Here is a 23252-nt window from a genome sequence, read left to right on the forward strand (position 1 = left end):
TCTGCTTTTTCAAAATTTTAAATAATCGGTGGTGCATTTTGCAGATTATGGCTCAAATGCTCTAGTTGAAATTTGTATAATTCAGGAATCGTCTTCAAAAATAAGAAAAAAAAACCATCCACTATATAAATAATGTGGTCCTTAGAATCAAACCAGCCATGAGGAATACAAATAGAATCACCCATCAAAAAAGACAAAAGAGTCAGTAAGATGATAGATTTCGCAAATATGATTTGATAACAACTCATCGGTGTCAACCTTTCAAATCATTTTATTTACAGCCACGAAGTGGAGGACTGACTACTATATCTGTTCTGATTTCCTTAGGCTTCGAATGGAAAAAGCGGATCAAGCGTTGCGGATCAAGTGGATTGGGTGGAACAAGAGCGGATGTAGCGGATCTAGCGGTACAAATATGGATCGAACAGATCTAGCGGTCCAAAACAAATGTTTGAATGGTGAAACTGGATAAAAAGCGGTCCAAAATACTGTACAAATTTAAAATAATTATTATAAAGTTATTAATACAATTATTTTCATAGTTAAAATAGTTATTTTCTAAATAATTTATAAATGCAATAATATGATTTTCATTTAAAATATAATAGAAATTAACTTAAACATAAATAAAAGAATAATTTACGTTGAAACTGTTAAAGCATTGTAGAATATATTGATATTATTATAGCTTATTAAATTAAATACTAATCTAAAACTTTAATATAAAATTATTTGATAAGTTATTACTATAGTAATACTAGTTAGGCATTTGTAAGAAAAACTTTAACTTATATAATAGAATTGATATATATATATATATGATACATTATATGCATTTTTATTTCTAATATCAAAAAATTAATAATATTTTAAAATATCTTCAAGATAAACTAATGAAAAGATAAATTTGTCAAGTTTATTAAAATAGATATAAAAATATGATTTCTAATAGCTAGTATATATTTAATAAAAAGGAAAACATGAGAAAGAATAGATACTTATTATATAAGTATTTTTAAACTATGATAAACTATTTAATTTTTTTATAAATAAAATAAATTTAAAATATATGTTGGTAGAGCAGATAATTAATTAAAAGTATTTTATAACTGTAACAAATTAAACATATATTTTGTAATTTATGATTTTAAAGGTAGATCCACCTTGTACACTTCAAATGTGAAGTGGGATTACTGTTACTAACCGATCATGTTTTTCCTTCACAAAACTGGACCACCTATACAACTATTTGAACTGCTTTATTATTTGCCTTATTTTATTATAAACACAAGTAAACTGTTTTATTTTGTGAATGGAAACGAAGTTGCGGACGTACCACTTAAGGTGTAGTAACCGTCTTTGGTCCGTTTCCCATTCATAACCTTAGTGTTAAAAGACTTCGACCACACTTACATTTTTTCATCTTTGACTTTTCTTACAATATGTTCTTTTCTCACATAAATATGAGTAATCATGACTATAAAGGTGTATTTGTGATCATACAATTTTTAATGACACATGTAAACGGTGTGATTTTTTTCAAAGAAAACTAAAAAAATATGTCAACTCTCAGTTTCTATGGTTCTCTCTATGACACTAACCGAAAAGTCGGTTTCTTACGTATTTGATGGTTGATTACACTGATAATTAAAAATATTATATTTAAATACTATTATTAGTTTTTCATTTAGTTTCATTTTTAAAATTTTCCAAATAACATATATAACAAAAAAGAAATCTTTATAAAGTTTAAAAAGAAAATTTAAAAACGAAAATATCCCTTATATATTAATTGAGGAACATTTGAAAAGATGTAACCTCAATTTTGTATTAATTAAAAGAGACCCCAATGCATAGGTGGCACTCAATTAGATAGTCAATTACATTCAATTGAAAAATAAGTAGGTCCACATTCGATTTTTATATGTTGTTAGATACATAAGTTGGTCAAACTATATGATATAATGATATGATATGATATTTTCTTTCCTTAAATAAAACCTACGGAATTACCATAAATGACTAATGTATATATGACAATTAATGAGTTTAATAATAAAGATTTGATAACACTGTATATCTCTTCCATCATTTTTTGTTTAATTTTATATTATTAAAATAAATTAAACAATCAAATTAGCTATAAAAATAAAATTTAGATTTTTTCGTATATGTTATATTTTGAATTTTTAAAAACGACAATAAATGACTAAAACTATTAAAATTATTATGTTAAAAATTAATGATCAATGGTTTAACATTTTTATTATAAGAAGATACACATGATTTTAAAACCATATGAGTAAATATCATTTAATAATAAAATATATATATATATATTAAACACTATATACCATAAGATTACATAAATATTTTAATATTAAAACTTTCAATGAATTTTCAAGAACATTTATAAATTATAAACTTATTAAAGATTTCTGATTGAAAATTTTGTTATCGATGATTTAAATATTTTGTTATAAAACGATATGAACGATCATAGAACCGTATGATTATAAATTCTTATTTAATAAATAACTATACAAAATATACTATTCCTAGAAAAATAGGTTGGTCCATCTTAACTTATATTACACTTTTTATTAAACTAACTATCGAATTGATAAATAACGTACCAAAAAATGTTTTGCACTTTCCTTAAATAAAAGCTACGAAATTACCTAATATGATTAACGTATATGTGAAAATTAATTATAATGAATAATAAATATTTGATAACAATTTTTGTATCTTAGTTCTTTTTTTAATTTTATATTATTAAAATATATTTAAAAATCACATTAAATATATAATAAAAACATTTATATTTTTTCTTATATGTTATATTTTGAATTTTTCAAAACGTCTATAAATTATTAGAAATTTGAAGATCCCCACTCTGAAAATTTTGTGATCAATAGATTTTTTTTTTGTCATAATAAGTTACAAATGATCATAAAATTGTATTAATGTGAACTTTTATCTAATATTATAAGAAGATACACATTATTTTAAAACCATATGAGTAAAAAATATCATTTAATAATAAAACATATATATATATATATATATATATATATATATATAGATTATACTATATACCATAAGATTACATAAATATTTTAATATTAAAACTTTCAATGAATTTTCAAAAACATTTATAAATTATAAACTTATTAAAGATTTCACATTGAAAATTTTGTTATCGATGATTTAAATATTCAGTTATAAAATGATATGAATGATCATAGAACTGTATGATTATAAATTCTCATTTAATAAATGACTATATAAAATATACTATTCTTAGAAAAATAGGTTGGTTCATCTTGACTTACATTATATTTTTTATTAAACTAACTATCGAATTGATAAATAATCTACCAAAATTTTTTTTGCACTTTCCTTAATTAGAAGCTACGAAATTACCTAATATGATTAACGTATATATGAAAATTAATTATTATGAATAATAAATATTTGATAACAATTTTGGTATCTTAGTTCTTTTTTTTTAATTTTATATTATTGAAAGATATTAAAAAATCACATTAAATATATAATAAAAACATTTATATTTTTTCTTATATGTTATATTTGAATTTTTCAAAACGTCTATATATTATTAGAAATTTGAATATTCCGACTCTGAAAATTTTGTGATCAATAGATTTTTTTTTTGTTATAATAAGTTACAAATGATCATAAAATATAACGCATATGAATTTTTATTTAATAAATATTCAAACTAAATATATATATATATATATATATATATATATATATATATATATATATATATAAACACTAATGATTTAAAGCAACAAGATTGGCTGATCAATTTAGTCGTCGAGTTGAAATCTTTCAAAAGTATGTGAAAGACTAAAGTCAAAGTAAATATGGATTTAGAATAGTAGTTATATTTTACTAACCAAATACCGAAAAAAACCGAACCGAACCGAAACCAACCCGATATCCGGATTGAACATCTGTAATCCAAATGAAGCCAAACTATTGTTTCATTCTCCTAAATATAATAAAAATAATAACTTAATCCCGCGCAAGGCGCGGGTCTTATCCTAGTATGTATATATAATATGATTTCATTAAAAAGAAAAGTTCAGAAAATAGTAATATTCCATTTAAAAAAATATTTATAAATAACATAAAATATACTTTTGAAGTAATAAAGTAATTCTTTATATCTACATTTTCTTATATGAAAAATATATATTTGTATATAATGTGAATACCAAAGGAAATCAAGTAATTACATCAATACTATTAAAAGGAAAAGAGTCTAAAAAAACTACTTATAAAAGTTGTTTGGACCTTCTTATTTAACTTATTATTTTTTGGTCTTACCTTAAATTTATACTAACAATATGTTACCATATATTTCTCTAACAATAATTTAGTCAATTCTTTTATTTATTTAAATCTCACTCCTAAATCCTAATCATTACTATTACTATATTTATCATTTTGATTTTTAATCGTAAATGCATTGAAACTAATGTTTTATATTATCACTTTTTTTTTTTTTTTTTTTTGTCATCGTTTTATATTATCACTTTTATCATATAATATATGATTTAAAGCAAAATAAATTACAAGACATATATGTGTACATTCTAACTTCCTCTTTCGTTTATAATAAAGTAATCATATCATATATAAACTTTCCCAATAAAATATCATATCATATACTAAACTTTCAGCCGTCTATAGTTTGATAATATTTTCATATTTAAAAATGATTTTTCTGAATATTCATGTTACCTTCACAAAAATGAAAAAATTCATTGGTTCTATTAAAGCTAACCTGACTTCACGATATCAGTATTGATTATTCAAGATTTTGAAAATTATTTGTTTAGATATTATACTTTTATATATTTTTCACTTAAAACGAATCAATACTATTAAAAAGAAAACAGTTTTAAAAAATCTAATATAAAAAAGTTGTTGGAGTTATATATAACTATTTATTATTTTTCTAATAATACATTAACATTCTAAACATACAATAAATATTTTTAACAAATCTTAATATTATTTCTTATGATACTTTTACTCAGAAAAATATTTCATCAACCATGTTTTTGTACAATAACGTTAAAAATCTATATCAAAAGGTTGTTGGACCTGATATGGACATAATGGGTTCACATCTGTTCGGGTATTTAAGATCCTAAAAGAATTTGAAATATATGAAAAATCTGAAAAATATCCGAAACACGAAAAGTATTTGAAACTCCAAACAAATACCAAAAAAAATTCAAATACCTAGAAGTTTAAAATCTTATTCAAAATCTGACACGATGAAATGAAAAATACCCAAAATTTTATCCAAATACCCAATTTTTTTGTTAATTTGAAAAATTTACCTGAAATCAAAACTCTAATCGTAAACCAAAAACTTAAAAACAATATCCATAATACCGGAAACATATTCGGAATATCCAAATATACCTAATAAACACATATTTATGATCGGGTCTAGGGTAGGACCCGGACTCAAACAAAGACCTGCAGGTCAAAATAAACCCAGAAGGTTATCTTCTCTGGACCTGAACTAAACCTATAATTTTGGGTCGGTTCGGTTTTTTTTATCTGGATATAATTATCATGTCGAAAAGAAACTTACGTAAAAGTGTACATATAAAATTTCAAATAAACTAATTTGTAGATTATATAACTGTTCAAAATTATGGTTTTCGATATAATAAAACTTAGTATTATAATATAATCTAAAAACTCCGCGCTTTCCAAGCGCGGGTCAAAATCTAGTAATATTTTAAAATAGCATAACATTATATACTTTAACGAGGGACATACATTATATTTTATCATTATTAAAATTATAAGTTTTCTTAATATATAATTTGCTTTTAGATTTTTATAATTGTAGAACTTAAAATATAATCAAAATACCAAAGCAAATCTGAATTCTCATCTTAATATTATTTAAAATAAATTTCAATTGCTGACAAAAAAAATAAAAAATAAAAAATAAATTTCAATTTACCTTTTAATAAATCTAAGACATTAAATTATGGGCAATTCTCTCAAATAGCATTTTTTAAGTTTTAATCAAAAAATAGTCCTCAAAAAGAAAATGACTATTTTAGTCCCTTTTTATTTTGAAAATTTTAAATTAAATTTTTTATTTATTAAAATTTGAAATCCTATCCGCAAAACCCCACCCCTTAACTCTAAACCCAAAATCTAGATTAGTTAACCCTAGGATAAAAATGTATTTTTCTCTTTAATAAAACTTATTTTGGTCATTTTTTTCATTGGTGGCTATTTTTGTGACAAAAAATTAAAAATGGATATCCTAAAGAATTTCTCTTAAATTACTTAGAATTTATAAAATATTTTAATTATTGTAAATATTGATATGTGTTCATGAACTTCTAAAAATGTATGAGTTACTTATGTATGTAATTATATATATGTGCATGAGACTTTAAAGTATTATTATTATATTAATTTATGTAATTTAGATTAGACACTTTAGTTTATTTTTTATTTTATTCTAAGCACAATATATCTTAAAGTATACATAATTTTCCTAAAATATATTTACGTATTTAAGATAACAACCAACCTAAATACAAATAAGAAAATTAATGAAATTTTTAATATATTTAGAATAAAACATTTAATAGTTGAATATAAAAAATATATGTAATCGAATATATTCAAATGATAACTAAATCGACTGTAAAAAACCGACTATATATAACATATCTAAAATAATATGTCTAACTAAAATAATATAATATCCCTTATATACTAAAGCACAAGTCACTAGAGCAATTAGATTTTGACACATGTAATTTCTAATTTTTTAATAAAACCTAAGAAAAAAAATTACGCCACGGTTTTCTAATTCAAATATTTTCGTAACTGCAAATTTCAACATCCCTATTTTTTCTCATGGCACCATCCATCACGCTCCAATATTAATTCATTAACTCTCTACTGTTTTTTTCTATAGTTGTTTTCTCTCTTTCTTCTTCTTCTATTCTCTTTTCTTCTGAAACAATTTTTTATGATTCTATATGCATGATTCAAGTAGAGGGTTTTATCATAATATAAATGGTAGAAAATCAGACCTTTGTTCCACCGAGTATTAATATCAGAAACCTGAAATTATTTTCAACTTGGAAAATTATCCTCGACTTTTCTTGGAAAAAGGTAAAAACATTTATTTTTTAAATTATACAATATCTAAAATCTGTTTAAATATATGAAATTCAGCTTTGTATATGATTGTTATATAGCAAGGAAATATGATTCAAGCTTCCGTTAAACAAAAACTGATAAAAACAAAATTTTGATAAAATTTTTTTTAAAGGGAACTAGATTTTGACCCGCGCTTTCTAAGCGCGGGTTTATGTTTTGAATTTAATAATTTTTAATATAAATTTTTATATAAGATAGTTTATAAGTTTGGTCATATTATTCGGAACCGAACAATCAACCTGTACCAAATTGAAAAAATGAAACCAAACTTGAACCAATATTTATAAATAACCGAACATATCATATATATCTAGAACCAAGATAAATAGATACCTGAATTTTTAAAATACAAATTATAAACCTACAAATATTAATTATATGTAATTTCTAAATAACCAAATATCTTAAATATACTATTTATAAGCTGAATTACCCAAAAAAAACAAATTGCTCAAACATTTTTTTCAAATATTAAAAAAAAATATCTTAATAAGTCCTCAACATTCAGTCTAATTTTTCACTAAAAGGAACCAAAACACCAATAAGTGGTATCCACAGTCAAACCAATAAACGCAGTCACCATATATAATTTAGTTGCAATTTAATAAAAATCCATTATTTAAAATCTTTTAAAATCCTTTAAAATCTAAAACTCATATTAACTCGTGAATCTATACCAGATGACATGATAAAAATCTAAAATAACATGATACTATTTTTCAAATTTTGATTAAATTTCTCATATAAATTTTACTAAGATATAAAATTGAATAAACTACATTTTTTATGTTATACATTCTAGTTTATAGGTTTTATAATGACTATATTAAGATTAAATTTTTGAGTTTTAGAAATAAAATTATTATTAAGTTGAGTATAGTTGAGTTACCTATAAATGTTAAAAATAAATAATATATTTTATTTAAACATAAAAAACATTCTAAAAATGCTATAATCCCTTATATACTAAAGCACAAGTCACTAGAGCAATTAGATTTTGACACATGTAATTTCTAATTTTTTAATAAAACCTAAGAAAAAAAATTACGCCACGGTTTTCTAATTCAAATATTTTCGTAACTGCAAATTTCAACATCCCTATTTTTTCTCATGGCACCATCCATCACGCTCCAATATTAATTCATTAACTCTCTACTGTTTTTTTCTATAGTTGTTTTCTCTCTTTCTTCTTCTTCTATTCTCTTTTCTTCTGAAACAATTTTTTTATGATTCTATATGCATGATTCAAGTAGAGGGTTTTATCATAATATAAATGGTAGAAAATCAGACCTTTGTTCCACCGAGTATTAATATCAGAAACCTGAAATTATTTTCAACTTGGAAAATTATCCTCGACTTTTCTTGGAAAAAGGTAAAAACATTTATTTTTTAAATTATACAATATCTAAAATCTGTTTAAATATATGAAATTCAGCTTTGTATATGATTGTTATATAGCAAGGAAATATGATTCAAGCTTCCGTTAAACAAAAACTGATAAAAACAAAATTTTGATAAAATTTTTTTTAAAGGGAACTAGATTTTGACCCGCGCTTTCTAAGCGCGGGTTTATGTTTTGAATTTAATAATTTTTAATATAAATTTTTATATAAGATAGTTTATAAGTTTGGTCATATTATTCGGAACCGAACAATCAACCTGTACCAAATTGAAAAAATGAAACCAAACTTGAACCAATATTTATAAATAACCGAACATATCATATATATCTAGAACCAAGATAAATAGATACCTGAATTTTTAAAATACAAATTATAAACCTACAAATATTAATTATATGTAATTTCTAAATAACCAAATATCTTAAATATACTATTTATAAGCTGAATTACCCAAAAAAAAACAAATTGCTCAAACATTTTTTTCAAATATTAAAAAAAAAATATCTTAATAAGTCCTCAACATTCAGTCTAATTTTTCACTAAAAGGAACCAAAACACCAATAAGTGGTATCCACAGTCAAACCAATAAACGCAGTCACCATATATAATTTAGTTGCAATTTAATAAAAATCCATTATTTAAAATCTTTTAAAATCCTTTAAAATCTAAAACTCATATTAACTCGTGAATCTATACCAGATGACATGATAAAAATCTAAAATAACATGATACTATTTTTCAAATTTTGATTAAATTTCTCATATAAATTTTACTAAGATATAAAATTGAATAAACTACATTTTTTATGTTATACATTCTAGTTTATAGGTTTTATAATGACTATATTAAGATTAAATTTTTGAGTTTTAGAAATAAAATTATTATTAAGTTGAGTATAGTTGAGTTACCTATAAATGTTAAAAATAAATAATATATTTTATTTAAACATAAAAAACATTCTAAAAATGCTATAATTTCCTGAGAAAATATTTATACAAAACCCTTTCTCCTAATAAACCCAGTTGTAAAATATTTTTATCACAAAAATAACTTCTATAATTTTGAAATATAATTAAGCTTGTTGTTGTACTGTGAAGTATTTCTCTAATCGTAATTGGAAGTTAATATGTTTTGACCGTCGAATGGTATCATGTTTTTAACTTTCTGTTAACCGTACTTGCATCATGTTTTTATGTTAGTTTGGGTCATAAAACATTTAATATGAATTAAAAGTATGGTATTGTTCAGACTTTAATTACCAATAAATCTAAATGTTTTTATAGTAACTGCTTTTGTTAAAGAAAAATGATTGTGGGTTGTATGATTATTAAACCAGTTAATAATCTATTTTTTTAATAGGTCTAGTGGCACAAAAGTAATATTCCAAGGAAAAATAGGGGTAAAATATATAAATGATTTTGAATTAATAATATTGATGTATAAATCTTTGGTGTATTATAGTAAGTTGAGTATTAAATAAGAGCATTGTTATTTTATAGTTAGAGAAATATAAGGTAATTGATTAGTGTATAGTTAGAAAAATATAAGGTGAGACCAAAAAAATAGTTAAGTTTAGTGAATAGGTCCAACAACCTTTCATAAGTAGATTTTTTGGGACTCCTTCCCTTTTAATAGTATAGATTAGAAAAAGAGAGCGTGAATAATTTCTATTAATACATAGGTCTGATACAAGCTATTAATACATATGATTCAAGCTTCTGGTACAAAATATTAGATCTGATACAAATACATATATATATATATATATATATATATATTTAAGTATATTGAAATTCGGTTTTATTATCATATAATCTAACGAATATTACAAATAACATTTTATGGAAACTAATCTTGAAATTATTGAAATACTAATAATGTTTTATTTATTACTTTTAATATTTATAACCTATAAAATAAAATGAACGAAATTTTATATAAGATAATTATAATAGTTTTATCCTCTACTTGATGAACTGTGTTCGAATATAATTATATAATAACTATTCTAAATATTACAAAATCCAAAAATGTTTACTAATATTATTTTTTTAATTATTTATCATTGTTTAAAGAATAAATTTATCATAATTTTAAAATAATTTATAAAATGCTTACAAAATGCAAGGCAAAGTTGCACTTTCAAGAGTTAAGTCGAGATCTGGATTAAAAATCCTAATAACTGGTAAAGAAGGGAAGCCGAAGACAAAAACATTAAATGTTGTCTACAAACAAAATTTTCAGAATATTCCGTAGTCACGATACGTAATTTTAATCTACTTTTTTTTCAAATACAAATTTTAAAATATATAAACTGTTACAATTATTTATTTTTTGTATTTGCCAGATGGGTTGTGATGAGTTAGGAGACCGATGACGGTATGTCAATTTAATATTATTTCATGTTCAATAAAATTTAGAAATTTATAAATCTATCAAATAATGTTAACCCTTCAAATTGCTTACAAAATTTATTTAAATTTTTGCACGTTTCTAATTGAATTTGCTTTCTTTATCGAGAAATGTACTTCATAATTTATATTATTTATGGATAATATTTTGATTTTTTTATATTTTCTTTTAATATGTCTACATAAATGTTTGTTTATTATTTATGAAAAAATAATATTATTCACTTAAATAAAGAATTACAACACATATACAATCCTCCTATACATTAAAAGAGAAGTCACTTTAGTGATTTCTGCTGACATGACATTAATATAGAGCTTCTCAGAAAAATTGTTATAATTCTATTAGTCGATTTTTTTGAATTTTATTTTTCATTTATTTTAATCAATCGCTTATGTAGACAAGCCCAAAACTATTGTCGATTTTGTTAGGCCCATATATAGATAGGGGATAATAATTATCGATTTTGTTTAGTATTGGGCAAGATTTAGAACTAAGACAAATATTAAAAACTTTCTTTGCATAGCACGGGAGTTATCACTAGTTATTAATATAAATTATGTACACAAATTATAAATTAATTTAATATTTAAAATAAATATCAATCAATTATTATAATGTATTTATTTTATAAATATTTACATTTATGCATCAGCACGGAAAAATCACCTAGTAAAAAATATAGTAGTTTTAACCCAAATTATTGATTTTTTTCAATCTCATTATATACTTTCATTAGATATACATTATCATAGATAGCACGCAGTAGAGCTAATTGTGAAAAGATAAATAAAAAATACTGACTAAAAAGTGAAATAAAAGATTATATCACTGAATGAACGGACATCCTTTGTTGTGTTAAATATTGATGGCCAAAAGAAACAGATATCCATATTGAATTTACTAAATTACCCTTGACGTTCTTTCATTCAGTTCTTCTCCACTATTACTCTTCACGCACGTCATCAATCATCCCTCGGGATACCCGGACCCAAACCCAAATGTATACCCGGATACCAATTCGACCCGGTTTCGTAACTAATCCCGACATCCGCACCCAACAGCGAAGTGAATCTCGGATCTCCAACCGGTAACCCGTATAACATCCGGGTCGGATCCATTTCCTGACCCGTCATTCTCCTCTCTTCTTCCACTAGTTTCGGTCGGGACTCCTCCTCAGAGTTAGGTTTCTGGTCGGGAACAGCGACGGTTTTGTCCTTCAGATTGCTGCTCGACGGAGAAGAAGAAGAGGACCGTTTAGTGTTCTTACGAGATCCGCCGCCGACGGGGATGTTACGGAGGGAACCGCCTTTGGTCCAGTAACGACGACAGTTTTTGCAATAATGACGTGGCTGAGACAGGTTGTAGTTGTTGTAGTAACAGAATTTGGTGTTGGGTGAGTCGCAGCGAGGACACTTTAGCTGCTGTTGCTCCGGTAACTCCGGCTGCTGCTGCTGCTTAGCCGCCATCATTAGCATCGATTGGTGGTGGTAATATGCTGCAGCTGACGTCAGGTCCTGCATCTTTTTTTGTTTGGTTCCTTTGGTTCAAAATGACGTCTTTCTTGAAAAATAGAAAAAAGTGAATGAAATCTTATGTCTTCAGAGGTTTTTTAAAGAGAAAGATGGAATATTTTTTGATGGTAGCAAATTGCAGGTTATGAATAAGAGAGATAAAGAGTGGAGATATTTGGTGGGTTTTTTTTTTTTTTTTTTTTTTTTTTTTTTAACTCAACATCAACTTTTCAATTCACCAACAAGGATACAACTGATTATGACCTCAACAGACTTAAACCAAATACTTTGAAGCTATCTAGTATTGCCCTAAGTCACTTGATTGGACCTAACGCTACTTGATCAAGCAATCAAAGTATTTTTTCGACCACACTGAGATTGACTTCACTCCAAGACTCGAAGTGAATCAACTCTTTGACCCCTAAAATTAGACCTCTAGACACGACAGTACTTACTAACACAGTGGCAACAAACCTAAATCGGCAAACAATACAACTCAAGCTAATGGGCCCTAATGATAAGCGTGACGTTCTTGGCCCAACAGCAAACTCCGCCGAAGGCGCACACCGAGAAGGACTCACTACCACCGGCTTTCACTACTCTGTTCCTCAGCCACAAAACGAACACGAAGTCCGACTGAAAGTGCGGGTTCGGAAATGGACACGAACCGGTTTAACAGATTCAGAAGTGTGGAGCTCGAACCGCCGGGATGAGACCGAAGTCACTTTCCGGACGCTGGGATGTCGACCTCCGCCACACACCGCTGCTAGGTTGACTTCTCCAGTTGACCACTCCATCGTCGTCGCCCTTGATGCATGTTGTCACCGAGAACCAGTAGACAAACCTCTGTACACAAATCGTCGGTCCTCTCCTCTGTTTTGCTCACCGCTCCGTGGGACCAGAGAACTAAGGTGGAGGAGGCGTCTTGCCAAGCCCACGCGCCAAGACCGAGATGGATTCGCCGTAGATCTGAAATTGGAAAACTAGATCTGGCAAACCCAAACCCTAAAAGCCGACTCCCTCCCCTTCTACCGTTCGACAAGCCTCGCCGCTACTCCAAGGATAGCCTGAGCCTTACGGCGTCGCCCACCCAAAGTGGATCTCCGACTTGACCCGACAAAACCAGAGTCGCAAGCATATCGGCAAGGGAAGAGGCTTCGAGGGAGAGAGCAAAAGGAAAAAGAGAGATAAGGGGAAGAGGAGAACCTCCGGCGCCGGAGAAGCCGGGCCGGAGTTAGGGATTCTTTACGATTTAAGAGAGAGGCGAGAGCTTTTGGGTTCTAGAGAGAAGGTTTTTTTTTTTTTTTTTGGTGGGTTTATAGAGTACTGTGCGTGTGTGACAGAGAGAGAGAGAATTATTTGAATGGAATCACAGAATTTCAACACTTATTTTTTGTCGTTTACTAGATTATATTCAAATCAAAGTACCAACTTCACAAACTGAAATTAAAGAGTTTGTGATGATTTTTTTAATTGACATTGGGTTTGTGCTGATCAAAAATTTCTTATTGTCTTAAGCTATTTTTCCTATTCTGCAAGTACGCGAATAGCTTTATATTTCTAACTTTGAAATCATGGTTTTGTTAATTTTGACAGATATTAATATTATTAGAAGACAATCAAATTTGTTTTACTTTTTTTTTTCTATAGTGAGCTAATTATAACTAAAATTACAATAAAAATATATTGCGAATGTAATCAAAATCACACATTGAAAATTTAGACAAATAATTTATAATATATAATAAGATATCCAAAACCAAATTATGATTAGTACACGATCTTTTAAGAAAGAATTCAAAACCAAATTCGGCTTTACCTCTTAAGTTTAAAATGAAAAATATCATACTAACCATTCGCGAAATAGTTGAATATAAACTTTAAAAAATCTAATAATTGGTATTAAAAGTTAAGATGACGACAATATATAAAAAGACCAAGGATGACAATCAAATCATCAGTGAGAAGAAGAGATATGTGGTAAAAACAACAAAAATTTTAAATTTTGGGAGGAACATTCTCAAGGTAACCTTACGATTGAGGTACAAGAGACTTGCGTAGAAATTATTTCTCTAATGTGATACAAAGATTAATTAGATAATTCTTAATGTTGTTGTAAGGATTAGGTTATGTCCTAATGGTGATATTAAGGTTAAGTGAATAAATTATAATAATGTAACAAGAGTTAGGTGAAGAATCTTGTTGATAACTACGGAGATATAAGATGTGTGCTAAATTTCGTTGAAGGTTGGAGGCTAATGATTTGTGTGGTGGCTTGAAGAAAGTTTGATGTGGATACAATTAAAGTTTCACACTGGAAATTTAAACAAGTAATGTAGTATTTGGCTTTAAATTTGTTGTTCATGCAATCAAAATCTCACACTGAAATTTTAGAAAATAATATCTTCTATAATAGGATATCCAATTCTGAAAAAAAAACCAAAACTAAATTTATGTGAAATCATTAGCCTCCAACTTTCAACGAAAAATAATGCTTTCTATAAAACGTTTGGCAAAAAGTTGGACATAAACTTGAAAAAAACCAACAAAAAGACATTGTTTCTGAAATTTCATTAACCTGTAATGAACTTCAAACAAAATGCACTACTTTTTTAAAATGAAAATCAATATAGGGTGAGACATTAAATTATGTATGTTCAATGCTAAATCATTTAAATTTAAAATTTGCGCACAAAATTAAACTTTTTTTTTTGACTTTTGAGTTTAAGCGTAGTGGTTAAATATCAATGATTTATTTTATTTTGACAAAAACAATTAAAAAGTAGGAATTAGTCAACTTTCTTAGAATTTTCCTCCAATGCCTTTCATTGACATCATTTCACGCGTTGAAACTTTGTCATAGACTTGTTGACTTAACTTTGTCATAAATAAAAATCTTTTTGCTATAAAATCATCATCTTAGGTCAAGCAACTTATTAACACAATGTCAGTGCGTAACAAACTTTTTTTCATTTATGCTCGCATCGCATGAGTGTGGTCAAGTGGTAGATGAGACCTGAAAATGTGCTACAACACTGCTTCCGAAGTTCGAGTATCCCTTGAAACAAAGTCACATTTATGTGGGAATTCTGAGCTTGGGACATTTAGCCTAAGCAGTTTACCTGGTAGTTTAGTAACAGGTGTTCAGTTATCTTTTAACATTAGTCGAAAAACACTCAAAATTCAGATCAAACAATAGTGTGATAGCCAATCCTAAGTTTATTTTTTTCGGGACAGACCGGATCAACCAATAAAGCATATTAAAAAAAAATATTTATACATTTTTAACAAAAATAAAAATCTATACTCGTTTTGTCCAATATATTTAATTTATAATACTTAATCATTTGGAATAATTTAATTTATCTCAACGTGAAAATGGACTGGATAACCAAATTATATGTTCAGTTTTAAAATTTAATGAAAATGATATCTAAAATGCTTGTTTTGAAATCGTTATTTGAATTTAGCGTCCAGTTTTAATTAGAATATTGTAAATAATACCTTTTTAATATCCAAATTGTCCATTTTCAAATACTTGCATGAACCATTCCTATTATGGAAGGGTTGCATGCTTTGTTTTTTTTTTATATATTAAAAAAGTCAAAACAAATAAATAAGAAAATAATATAGGTAAATGAAATGTATTATTTTAATAAGTCAACAAAGGAGAAACAAGTCTAAGAAAAAGAATCAATAAAACAATGATTACACAAGACAGAAAAGATTGTAAAATAATCTAATCTTATATCCAATCCAAAAGTCATATGACATTAGCTTTTACTAAAATCACGATTTCTTTCAATCGGATTTTCACCTCTTTCGTTCTTGGCCTGTAAAGTAGTTTCCAGGAGCACAAGTCCAGCATGATGATTAAAGAGCTTATATGATCACTGATGATGATGATGTATATAGCAATTCCCATTAATCACCAGAAGGTAGAAAAGAAAAACAGAGTCTAGAGCAGAGAAAATACGCCTTTTTTTTTGGCTGAGTAATGTGGTTAAGCATAGTACATGTACAAGCTATTTCCAGCGGCACAAGCAATAGAGTTCTCATTTGGATGCCAAGCAAGATGCAGCAACTTTGTTTTGTAATCAAGAGCATTGCTACTCCCATCGACTCCTCCTGCACTCTCTGATCCTGCTTTCACCGTTTCAGCGTATTTACTAATTTGATCTTAAAAGGTATATATAAGCTTAAATGAGAAAGAGAGAGAGAGAGAGACTGACCTCTACCTACAACACGCGCTATACTGCCTAGTCTGGATGACCTCGAGGGAACTGGGACATGCCTCCTATGATAAAACCACAAAAAAAGGTAAGGAAGATAAGATCGAGTACACTAACTCTTAATAGCTTTATCAAGTTTACCTCATAGGATTCCTGCTTGCTTCTAAAGTTGCAGACTCAGTACTTCCCGGGGAAACACCAAACACACGGAACATATTGCTGGACAGAGCACGTGAGCGGAAGGAATGAGTATACATGATAATGCTAATAACAAAGAAACATGCTCTGCTTTCGGGGGCATACCTGTAAGAACCTGTAGCTGCTCGCAATCCATTGCCACTTATACAACACTCGAACTTGTCAAAGATAGAATCATTTTCATATAAATCACAGAGCTGTAAATGGGCAAAGGGAAATGGAGTATCAATCAGCTATGCACCAGCTCGTAAAAAGCAGCTATCTCTCAAAAGCATAGGGAACTTACCTTCGGTTTCAGATACTCATGAACCTGGAAAGTTGACACCGGACCTGAATCCATGTTGATGTCCCATAACTGACAAGGAAAAACATAACTACAAGTTCAGTTTATCTTACGAGAAGAATTAGAAACCAGCCACTGATAGCTTTAAGGGCATAGTCATATCTAATGCCAATGAAAGTGTGTACGGACCTTGAGTGTCATGTAGTCACGGCTAAGGAGATATCTTCCTTCTTTCGCAAATTTGATGTCTGACACTGAAGCAATTATCTCAGTGAAGAACGACTTAGGACCTGCTGCCTCTGGTTCCTCAAACCTGCAGAAACAAGCAATGTTAGCCTTTGCTGCTAGACACTTATCTCTTGTCTTGGTATGTATGTTTCTTTTCCAAAGAAAGGTGCGAGAAATAATTAGCAAACTTTGATGAAGTAGACAAGTTATTAGATTCTACAAGTTAGATTGTCCTTTCAAGTTATATTATATATTGGATGATTGCAAGTCTCAAGACTTACAATTTGGAATGTGAGTCACATAAAGCTGATTGGCGCAGATCAATCAGGCGAATTGAGCCTTTGGAACTGCTATAAGCTAACATATTGCAATGTGTAGGATGAAACTCTGCTGATGTGATAACCTCTGCAAGAACCAAATGCGGTATTAGCATCCCTATTGCTTTATTGGACTGAAAGAGAAGTAAACCAGAGCTTACCAGATAGATCTTCCATTTTCTCAGGCTTAACATCAACAATATTGAAACTTTGATTGCTAATCTCCAGATTCCAAAGATTTATTCGCAAATCATCAGCCGAAATAAATGTTTCTCCGTCACTGATTTAAATAGAAAGAAAAAAAACTGTTAGGAGCGCCAAACATTGACAATGAAAGTATGGATCTCATACTAATAAATCAAGTAGAATTCAAAATGGGGTGAAGATGAATAAACTACCTATTATTTGAGATGGAATTGATGTGATAGTCATGAGCATGAGAATAGACTCTTCGACATCTAGCCACAGGGCTCGACTCATGGCTAGTTACCTGTATATGCCAAAATTGAACTATTGCATGACTTGAGAATCAATTCCAAAACAGAAGAGCACGGGAGATTAGAGCTAAGAAGCACAAGTCTAGCATCAATGAAGTGTAAATTCGAGCAAATTTCATCACTCAATTCGACTCTCAGATGCAATGAATGTTCAAAATATACAGAATGAATTTATTTACCAGTGGGAACCGCAGCGATGAGATGGCTTCAGGTACTCCTCCGTTCCCAAGGCACGCGGTTGGATTGCCAGAGCTTGCGACCGCTCCAGTTTTTGAAGGATCTGAATTTACTTCACAAACTTTCTTGATCTTCTTGTCTTGAACCTGTTAAACACTCACATGAGTAAAGAAAAAGAAAAGATTTCACCTCTACATACACATCTCAACTGTTTATAGATACAAAAAAATAAACACACAACGAAAAATTCTTTACAACATTCACGACTTAGCACCCATTTAGATACAGTAAGCAACCCAACAAACAATGTCAATGACCATTAAGGTATCGAGAAGTAAATGATATTCTCACCTTCCAATACTTGATGGTTTTATCGTTTGTCGACAGGAGAAAAAGAGTGCCATTGGCTGTTTGACACCATCTAATTTTGTTTATCTTCTCCTCTATCTCCAAACTCTTGAGATAATCAAACTGGTAGACCAGGATCACATATCAAAAGACAGCAAATAAAAGGTATAGCACACAACGTATTAGGAGAAGAGAGTAATGAAATGATAATACCTCAGGGTCATGACTCTGAAACTCTGTTTTATAACGAAACTCAGGATGCCTCAGTGGGTGATCAGTGTCTTCAAGATCCCTTCTAGCTCCTCCACTGCTCTGTAGTTGATAATAGCATGCAACAACATATATATCATATTCCCATTTTCAGAAAAAAAAAGTGGGGACGTTACGTTTATGACATGGCTCCTCTCGAAAAGAACAACACGTCCTCCACGGTCCCCGGTAGCAAGATGGTCGCCGGAATGATCAAACTCGATTGCTGAAATCACATCAACTGCGGAGGAACACACAAGCTTCCAAGTTTCAACTAACATAACATAACATAACATAAAGAAAACAATACAATGTAATCTAGTCACAAGCATACATCATAAGCTATTAAGAAGCATAACAGTCACAAAACATTGATTAAAAATGTAAGAAGACTCAAAGATGCCTTAATTTCAGCTGGAGAGATTAGATCGATGAGTTAAACCTTCTTGAACTTCTTCACCAGCGCTGCGTTCACCGAAGACCTGAGAGAATCTCCATTCCAGAGGCAGAGATGGATCTACCGAAGCTGCGACGATCTCCCCATCGTCACCGTTCATCCCCTCTCTCCGACGATCAGGGGCGGCTAGAAATCAATTACGATTGAGTTCGCCGGTTGTTTTTTTTTCTGACGGCAAATCGAGGAAAGGAAGAGGAGGGGAGAGAGTCTGAGATGATTCCCAGATTTCGACAAACAAATAAGATCACAACACAACACAACACAACACTCTCCCTTCTCTCTCTCTCTCTCTCTCTCTCTCTACTTAATTAAGAAAAATGTATTTATTTTTCTTTTATTTTATTTAGTTAAATCATCTTTTTGGTTTTATTAGCTTTTTTATGGTAGGAGCTTACCGTATTTTTTCTTCTAAAGTTAAGGCAGAGAAATCACATTGTTACCGTATTTTACCTTCTCTGTAAATGGCTATGTGACGATTATTATAAGAAGAAAGAAAATATATCTATATTTTATTATTTTGCCCCCAATTCTCTTATAACGTGTTGAGAATTAGTCGATATGTAGATTTTTTTTCCCTTTTTAAAGTCATTTTCAAAGTTTCTTTGCGATAAAGATCTCTTGTTAGTCAGATAATACATTTGTTTTTTATCCATTTATATCAGTAAAAACTACAATATTTGAATATTTTCACATGAATTGACAGTGTTTTTCTCCCCACAAATGTTGATGTGTATATAAAGACACTAATTGCAATGTGAGATTTATCTCTTGTCTGGACACTATATATTATAGTACGTTTTTTGTTTTGTTGTTGTTTTCAACATAAATTATTACTTTTGTTTAAAGTCTATTTGATAAATACAATTAATTTTGTATATTTGTGAGAATTTCCATATTATTTCATCACTAAAAATTATACTATTGATTAGCTTAGATGTAAATTGACTTTTTGGATAATTCCTCAAAAAAAAAAAAATACAAGTTGAATTTTCGATTGGTCAGCACACTTCTTATTTTTCTTTTACCCCACTTTGATCATCCATATCACAGACTGTGACTAGCCTCGGTGAATGTAGGGATCATTCGTCATAGGAGAAAAAAGAAAGCTTATGTGAAGAAAAAGATTTAGTGCACGAAGAAAAAAATGCGAAGAAAAAGAATGATGTTTCAATGAATTTCGTTATGAGTGCTTTACAATGTCGAGTGTTTGGATTGGTAGAAATTTTCTTTGATGAATCAATTCGAAGTTAGCAGATACACAATTTTTGCAAATTTTGAATCTTTATCTATTTCGTTTACAATTTATGTTTAATCTAAATTGTTGGTGCGAAAACATCTTTGTAGTATATTTCTTGTTATGGAGTTATACACCAAAAACAGTTCTAAAGCTTGTGGATTTATACCATGATATACTAATTCTGCTTGGATTTGTCTAGTATATAAAGATACACGATTACATGGTCACATGACACAACACAAAAATTTTCCACTCTTTTATGCTCTGTCTTTGACATTTTTATGCATTACTACCGAAAATAAGCACATATCTTTCGCACTTTTGCCCATTCACTGTTAACACTTAACACTATAGATGTCGGCTTCAAGATAACATGAAATGTAAAGACTGTGAGAGAGATAATAAAGGTGAACAAAATTGTCAATATCTAGTAATAATTTTGAACTATGATGCTATGAAAGCTTATGTGAAGAAAAAGATTTAGTGCACAAAGAAAAAAAATGCAAAGAAAAAGAATGATGTTTCAATGAATCTCGTTAGGAGTGATTTACTATGTCGAGTGTATGGATTGGTAGAAATTTTCTTTGGTGAATCAATTCGAAGTTAGCAGATACATAATTCTTGCAAATTTTGAATATTTATCTATTTTGTTTACATTTATGTTTAATCTAACTTGTTAGTGCGAAAACATCTTTGTAGTGTATTTCTTGTTATGGAGTTATACACCGAAAACGGTTCTAAAGCTTGTGGATTTATACAATGATACACTAATTCTGCTTGGATTTGTCTAGTATATAAGGATACACGATTACATGGTCACATGCCACAACACAAAAATCTTCCACTCTCTTATGCTCTGTCTTTGACACTCTTATGCATTACTACCGAAAATAAGCACATATCTTTTGTACTCTTGTCCATTCACTGTTAATACTTAACACTATAGATGCCGGCTTCAAGATAACATGAAAAGTAAAGACTGTGAGAGAGATAATAAAGGTGAACAAAATTGTCAATATCTAGTAATAATTTTGAACTATGATGCTTTGGCCTTATTTGATTGGTGATTCCTTCACTTTCACGCTTCCTCGACGCCCTCTGTTCTTTAGAGCCTGTTCTCGACGTCCTCTGTTCTCGATCCAAAGGAAATCAACTAGCGTATCTTTGTACGGTAGAAATCAATTCAATGGCATCAAGCAAGGGCAAAGGTATCCTTCTCGAGGAAGATGATGATGAGCCGATACAATTGCCGGATCAAGCCGATGAACATCTCATAAGAGAATACAACTTGTCTCTTATTAACAAGATCTTAAATTTAAAAAAAAATGTGGAGAGACTCATTGTAGCTATGCTGGAACAATGGGGTATATCAGAAAAGATTACCGCTTACGATTTGGGCAATGTACGTTTTCTATTCAATTTTGATAATGAGGAATATCTTAATTTTGTTCTCAACCAAGGCCCTTTCCATCACAACTTCTGTATGTTCGTGTTGGTACGCTGGGAGCCGGTGATAGACGAACACTATCCGTCAATAGTGATGTTTTGGATTCACCTCCAAGGGATCCCACTTCATCTCTGCACTCATCAAATCTAGAATCTATTGGTAATCGACTTGGGAAAGTGGGCAAGATTGATACTTCAAAGGGAAAGATCAATGTTTAGATGGACTCTTCTAAGCCCTTCAAGTTCTCAAGGAAACTTCAAACAAGAAATAAGGAGGATATTACCATTAAGCTCCACTATGAAAAGTTTTTTAAGCATTGCACCACATGTGGTCTTATGTCACATGAGGCTCAAGATTGCTTGACGACATAGAGTAATGTGATAAGCCAAATGACAACTTGAGAAACAATGTTTGATCGAGTTCCTTCAAATGCTAGTAGAGGCGAACAGACAGATGCTGGCTAAAGAATAACCACTGGAAACGCACGAGTGATAGATGAGACCACTTATAGGTCTTACAAAGAAGGAACGAGCTCTTATTCTCGAGTGAAACAGTCTTCTCATTCAAGCCGCGTTAATCGAGCTACCAATCCTAGAAACTCTCGATACAATCCGTACTCATATGTTCGCAAGCAGGATACTGCAGGAAGATATCAAAACGCTAGTAAAGAGCGAGTATGGAAGGAGAAACAGCTCAGGCCCTTGAAGATAAATCATCAAACTAGGGATACATCATCAGGTTCAACTGGTGAGGGCACTAAGCCTCGGTCAGGGATAACTGGTTCCATTGAACCAAAATCAAGAACAGCTACTGAGCAGCCTCTTATTGATATAAATGTAACCTTCAGGTCAAACTCATCCACACGAACTCTTGTCTCATATGTAGAAGCCACAACAGAGGACCTAATCCCTCCATACAATGCTTTAAATGCTGCCATGAATGAGTGTGATAACGATAATGAGGAAGGAGACGCAGCTGATGCTGACATGGAAGAGC

The 23252-nt window shown here is 29.4% G+C and overlaps 2 protein-coding genes across 3 annotated transcripts; both read right to left on the reverse strand.

Moving 5' to 3' along the window:
- Positions 1 to 11883: 11883 nt before the first annotated feature.
- On the reverse strand, positions 11884 to 12772 carry LOC125609509 (dof zinc finger protein DOF1.7-like). The gene has a single exon (XM_048780991.1). It carries the CDS (start codon positions 12593 to 12595, stop codon positions 12038 to 12040), a length of 558 nt encoding a protein of 185 aa, XP_048636948.1. The 5' UTR covers positions 12596 to 12772; the 3' UTR covers positions 11884 to 12037.
- A 3444-nt stretch (positions 12773 to 16216) lies between these two features.
- Positions 16217 to 19890, reverse strand: LOC125609510 (serine/threonine protein phosphatase 2A 55 kDa regulatory subunit B alpha isoform-like). Of its 2 annotated transcripts, none has more exons than XM_048780992.1 (15): positions 19752 to 19890; positions 19558 to 19721; positions 19253 to 19356; positions 19080 to 19178; positions 18870 to 18989; positions 18521 to 18664; positions 18243 to 18334; positions 18006 to 18124; positions 17809 to 17932; positions 17489 to 17612; positions 17303 to 17371; positions 17122 to 17213; positions 16960 to 17037; positions 16819 to 16883; positions 16217 to 16729 (listed from the first exon to the last, which is right to left on the reverse strand). In XM_048780992.1, the coding sequence occupies exons 2-15, from the start codon at positions 19670 to 19672 to the stop codon at positions 16590 to 16592; spliced, it is 1485 nt and encodes a 494-aa protein (XP_048636949.1). In that variant the 5' UTR covers positions 19673 to 19721; positions 19752 to 19890; the 3' UTR covers positions 16217 to 16589. The 2 variants fall into 2 exon arrangements, with proteins under 2 accessions (XP_048636949.1, XP_048636950.1); XM_048780993.1 differs by having other exon boundaries at positions 19558 to 19724; positions 19755 to 19889.
- Positions 19891 to 23252: the final 3362 nt, after the last annotated feature.

This window comes from Brassica napus, chromosome A5 (assembly GCF_020379485.1).
Source record: "Brassica napus cultivar Da-Ae chromosome A5, Da-Ae, whole genome shotgun sequence".
Lineage (NCBI taxonomy): Eukaryota > Viridiplantae > Streptophyta > Magnoliopsida > Brassicales > Brassicaceae > Brassica > Brassica napus.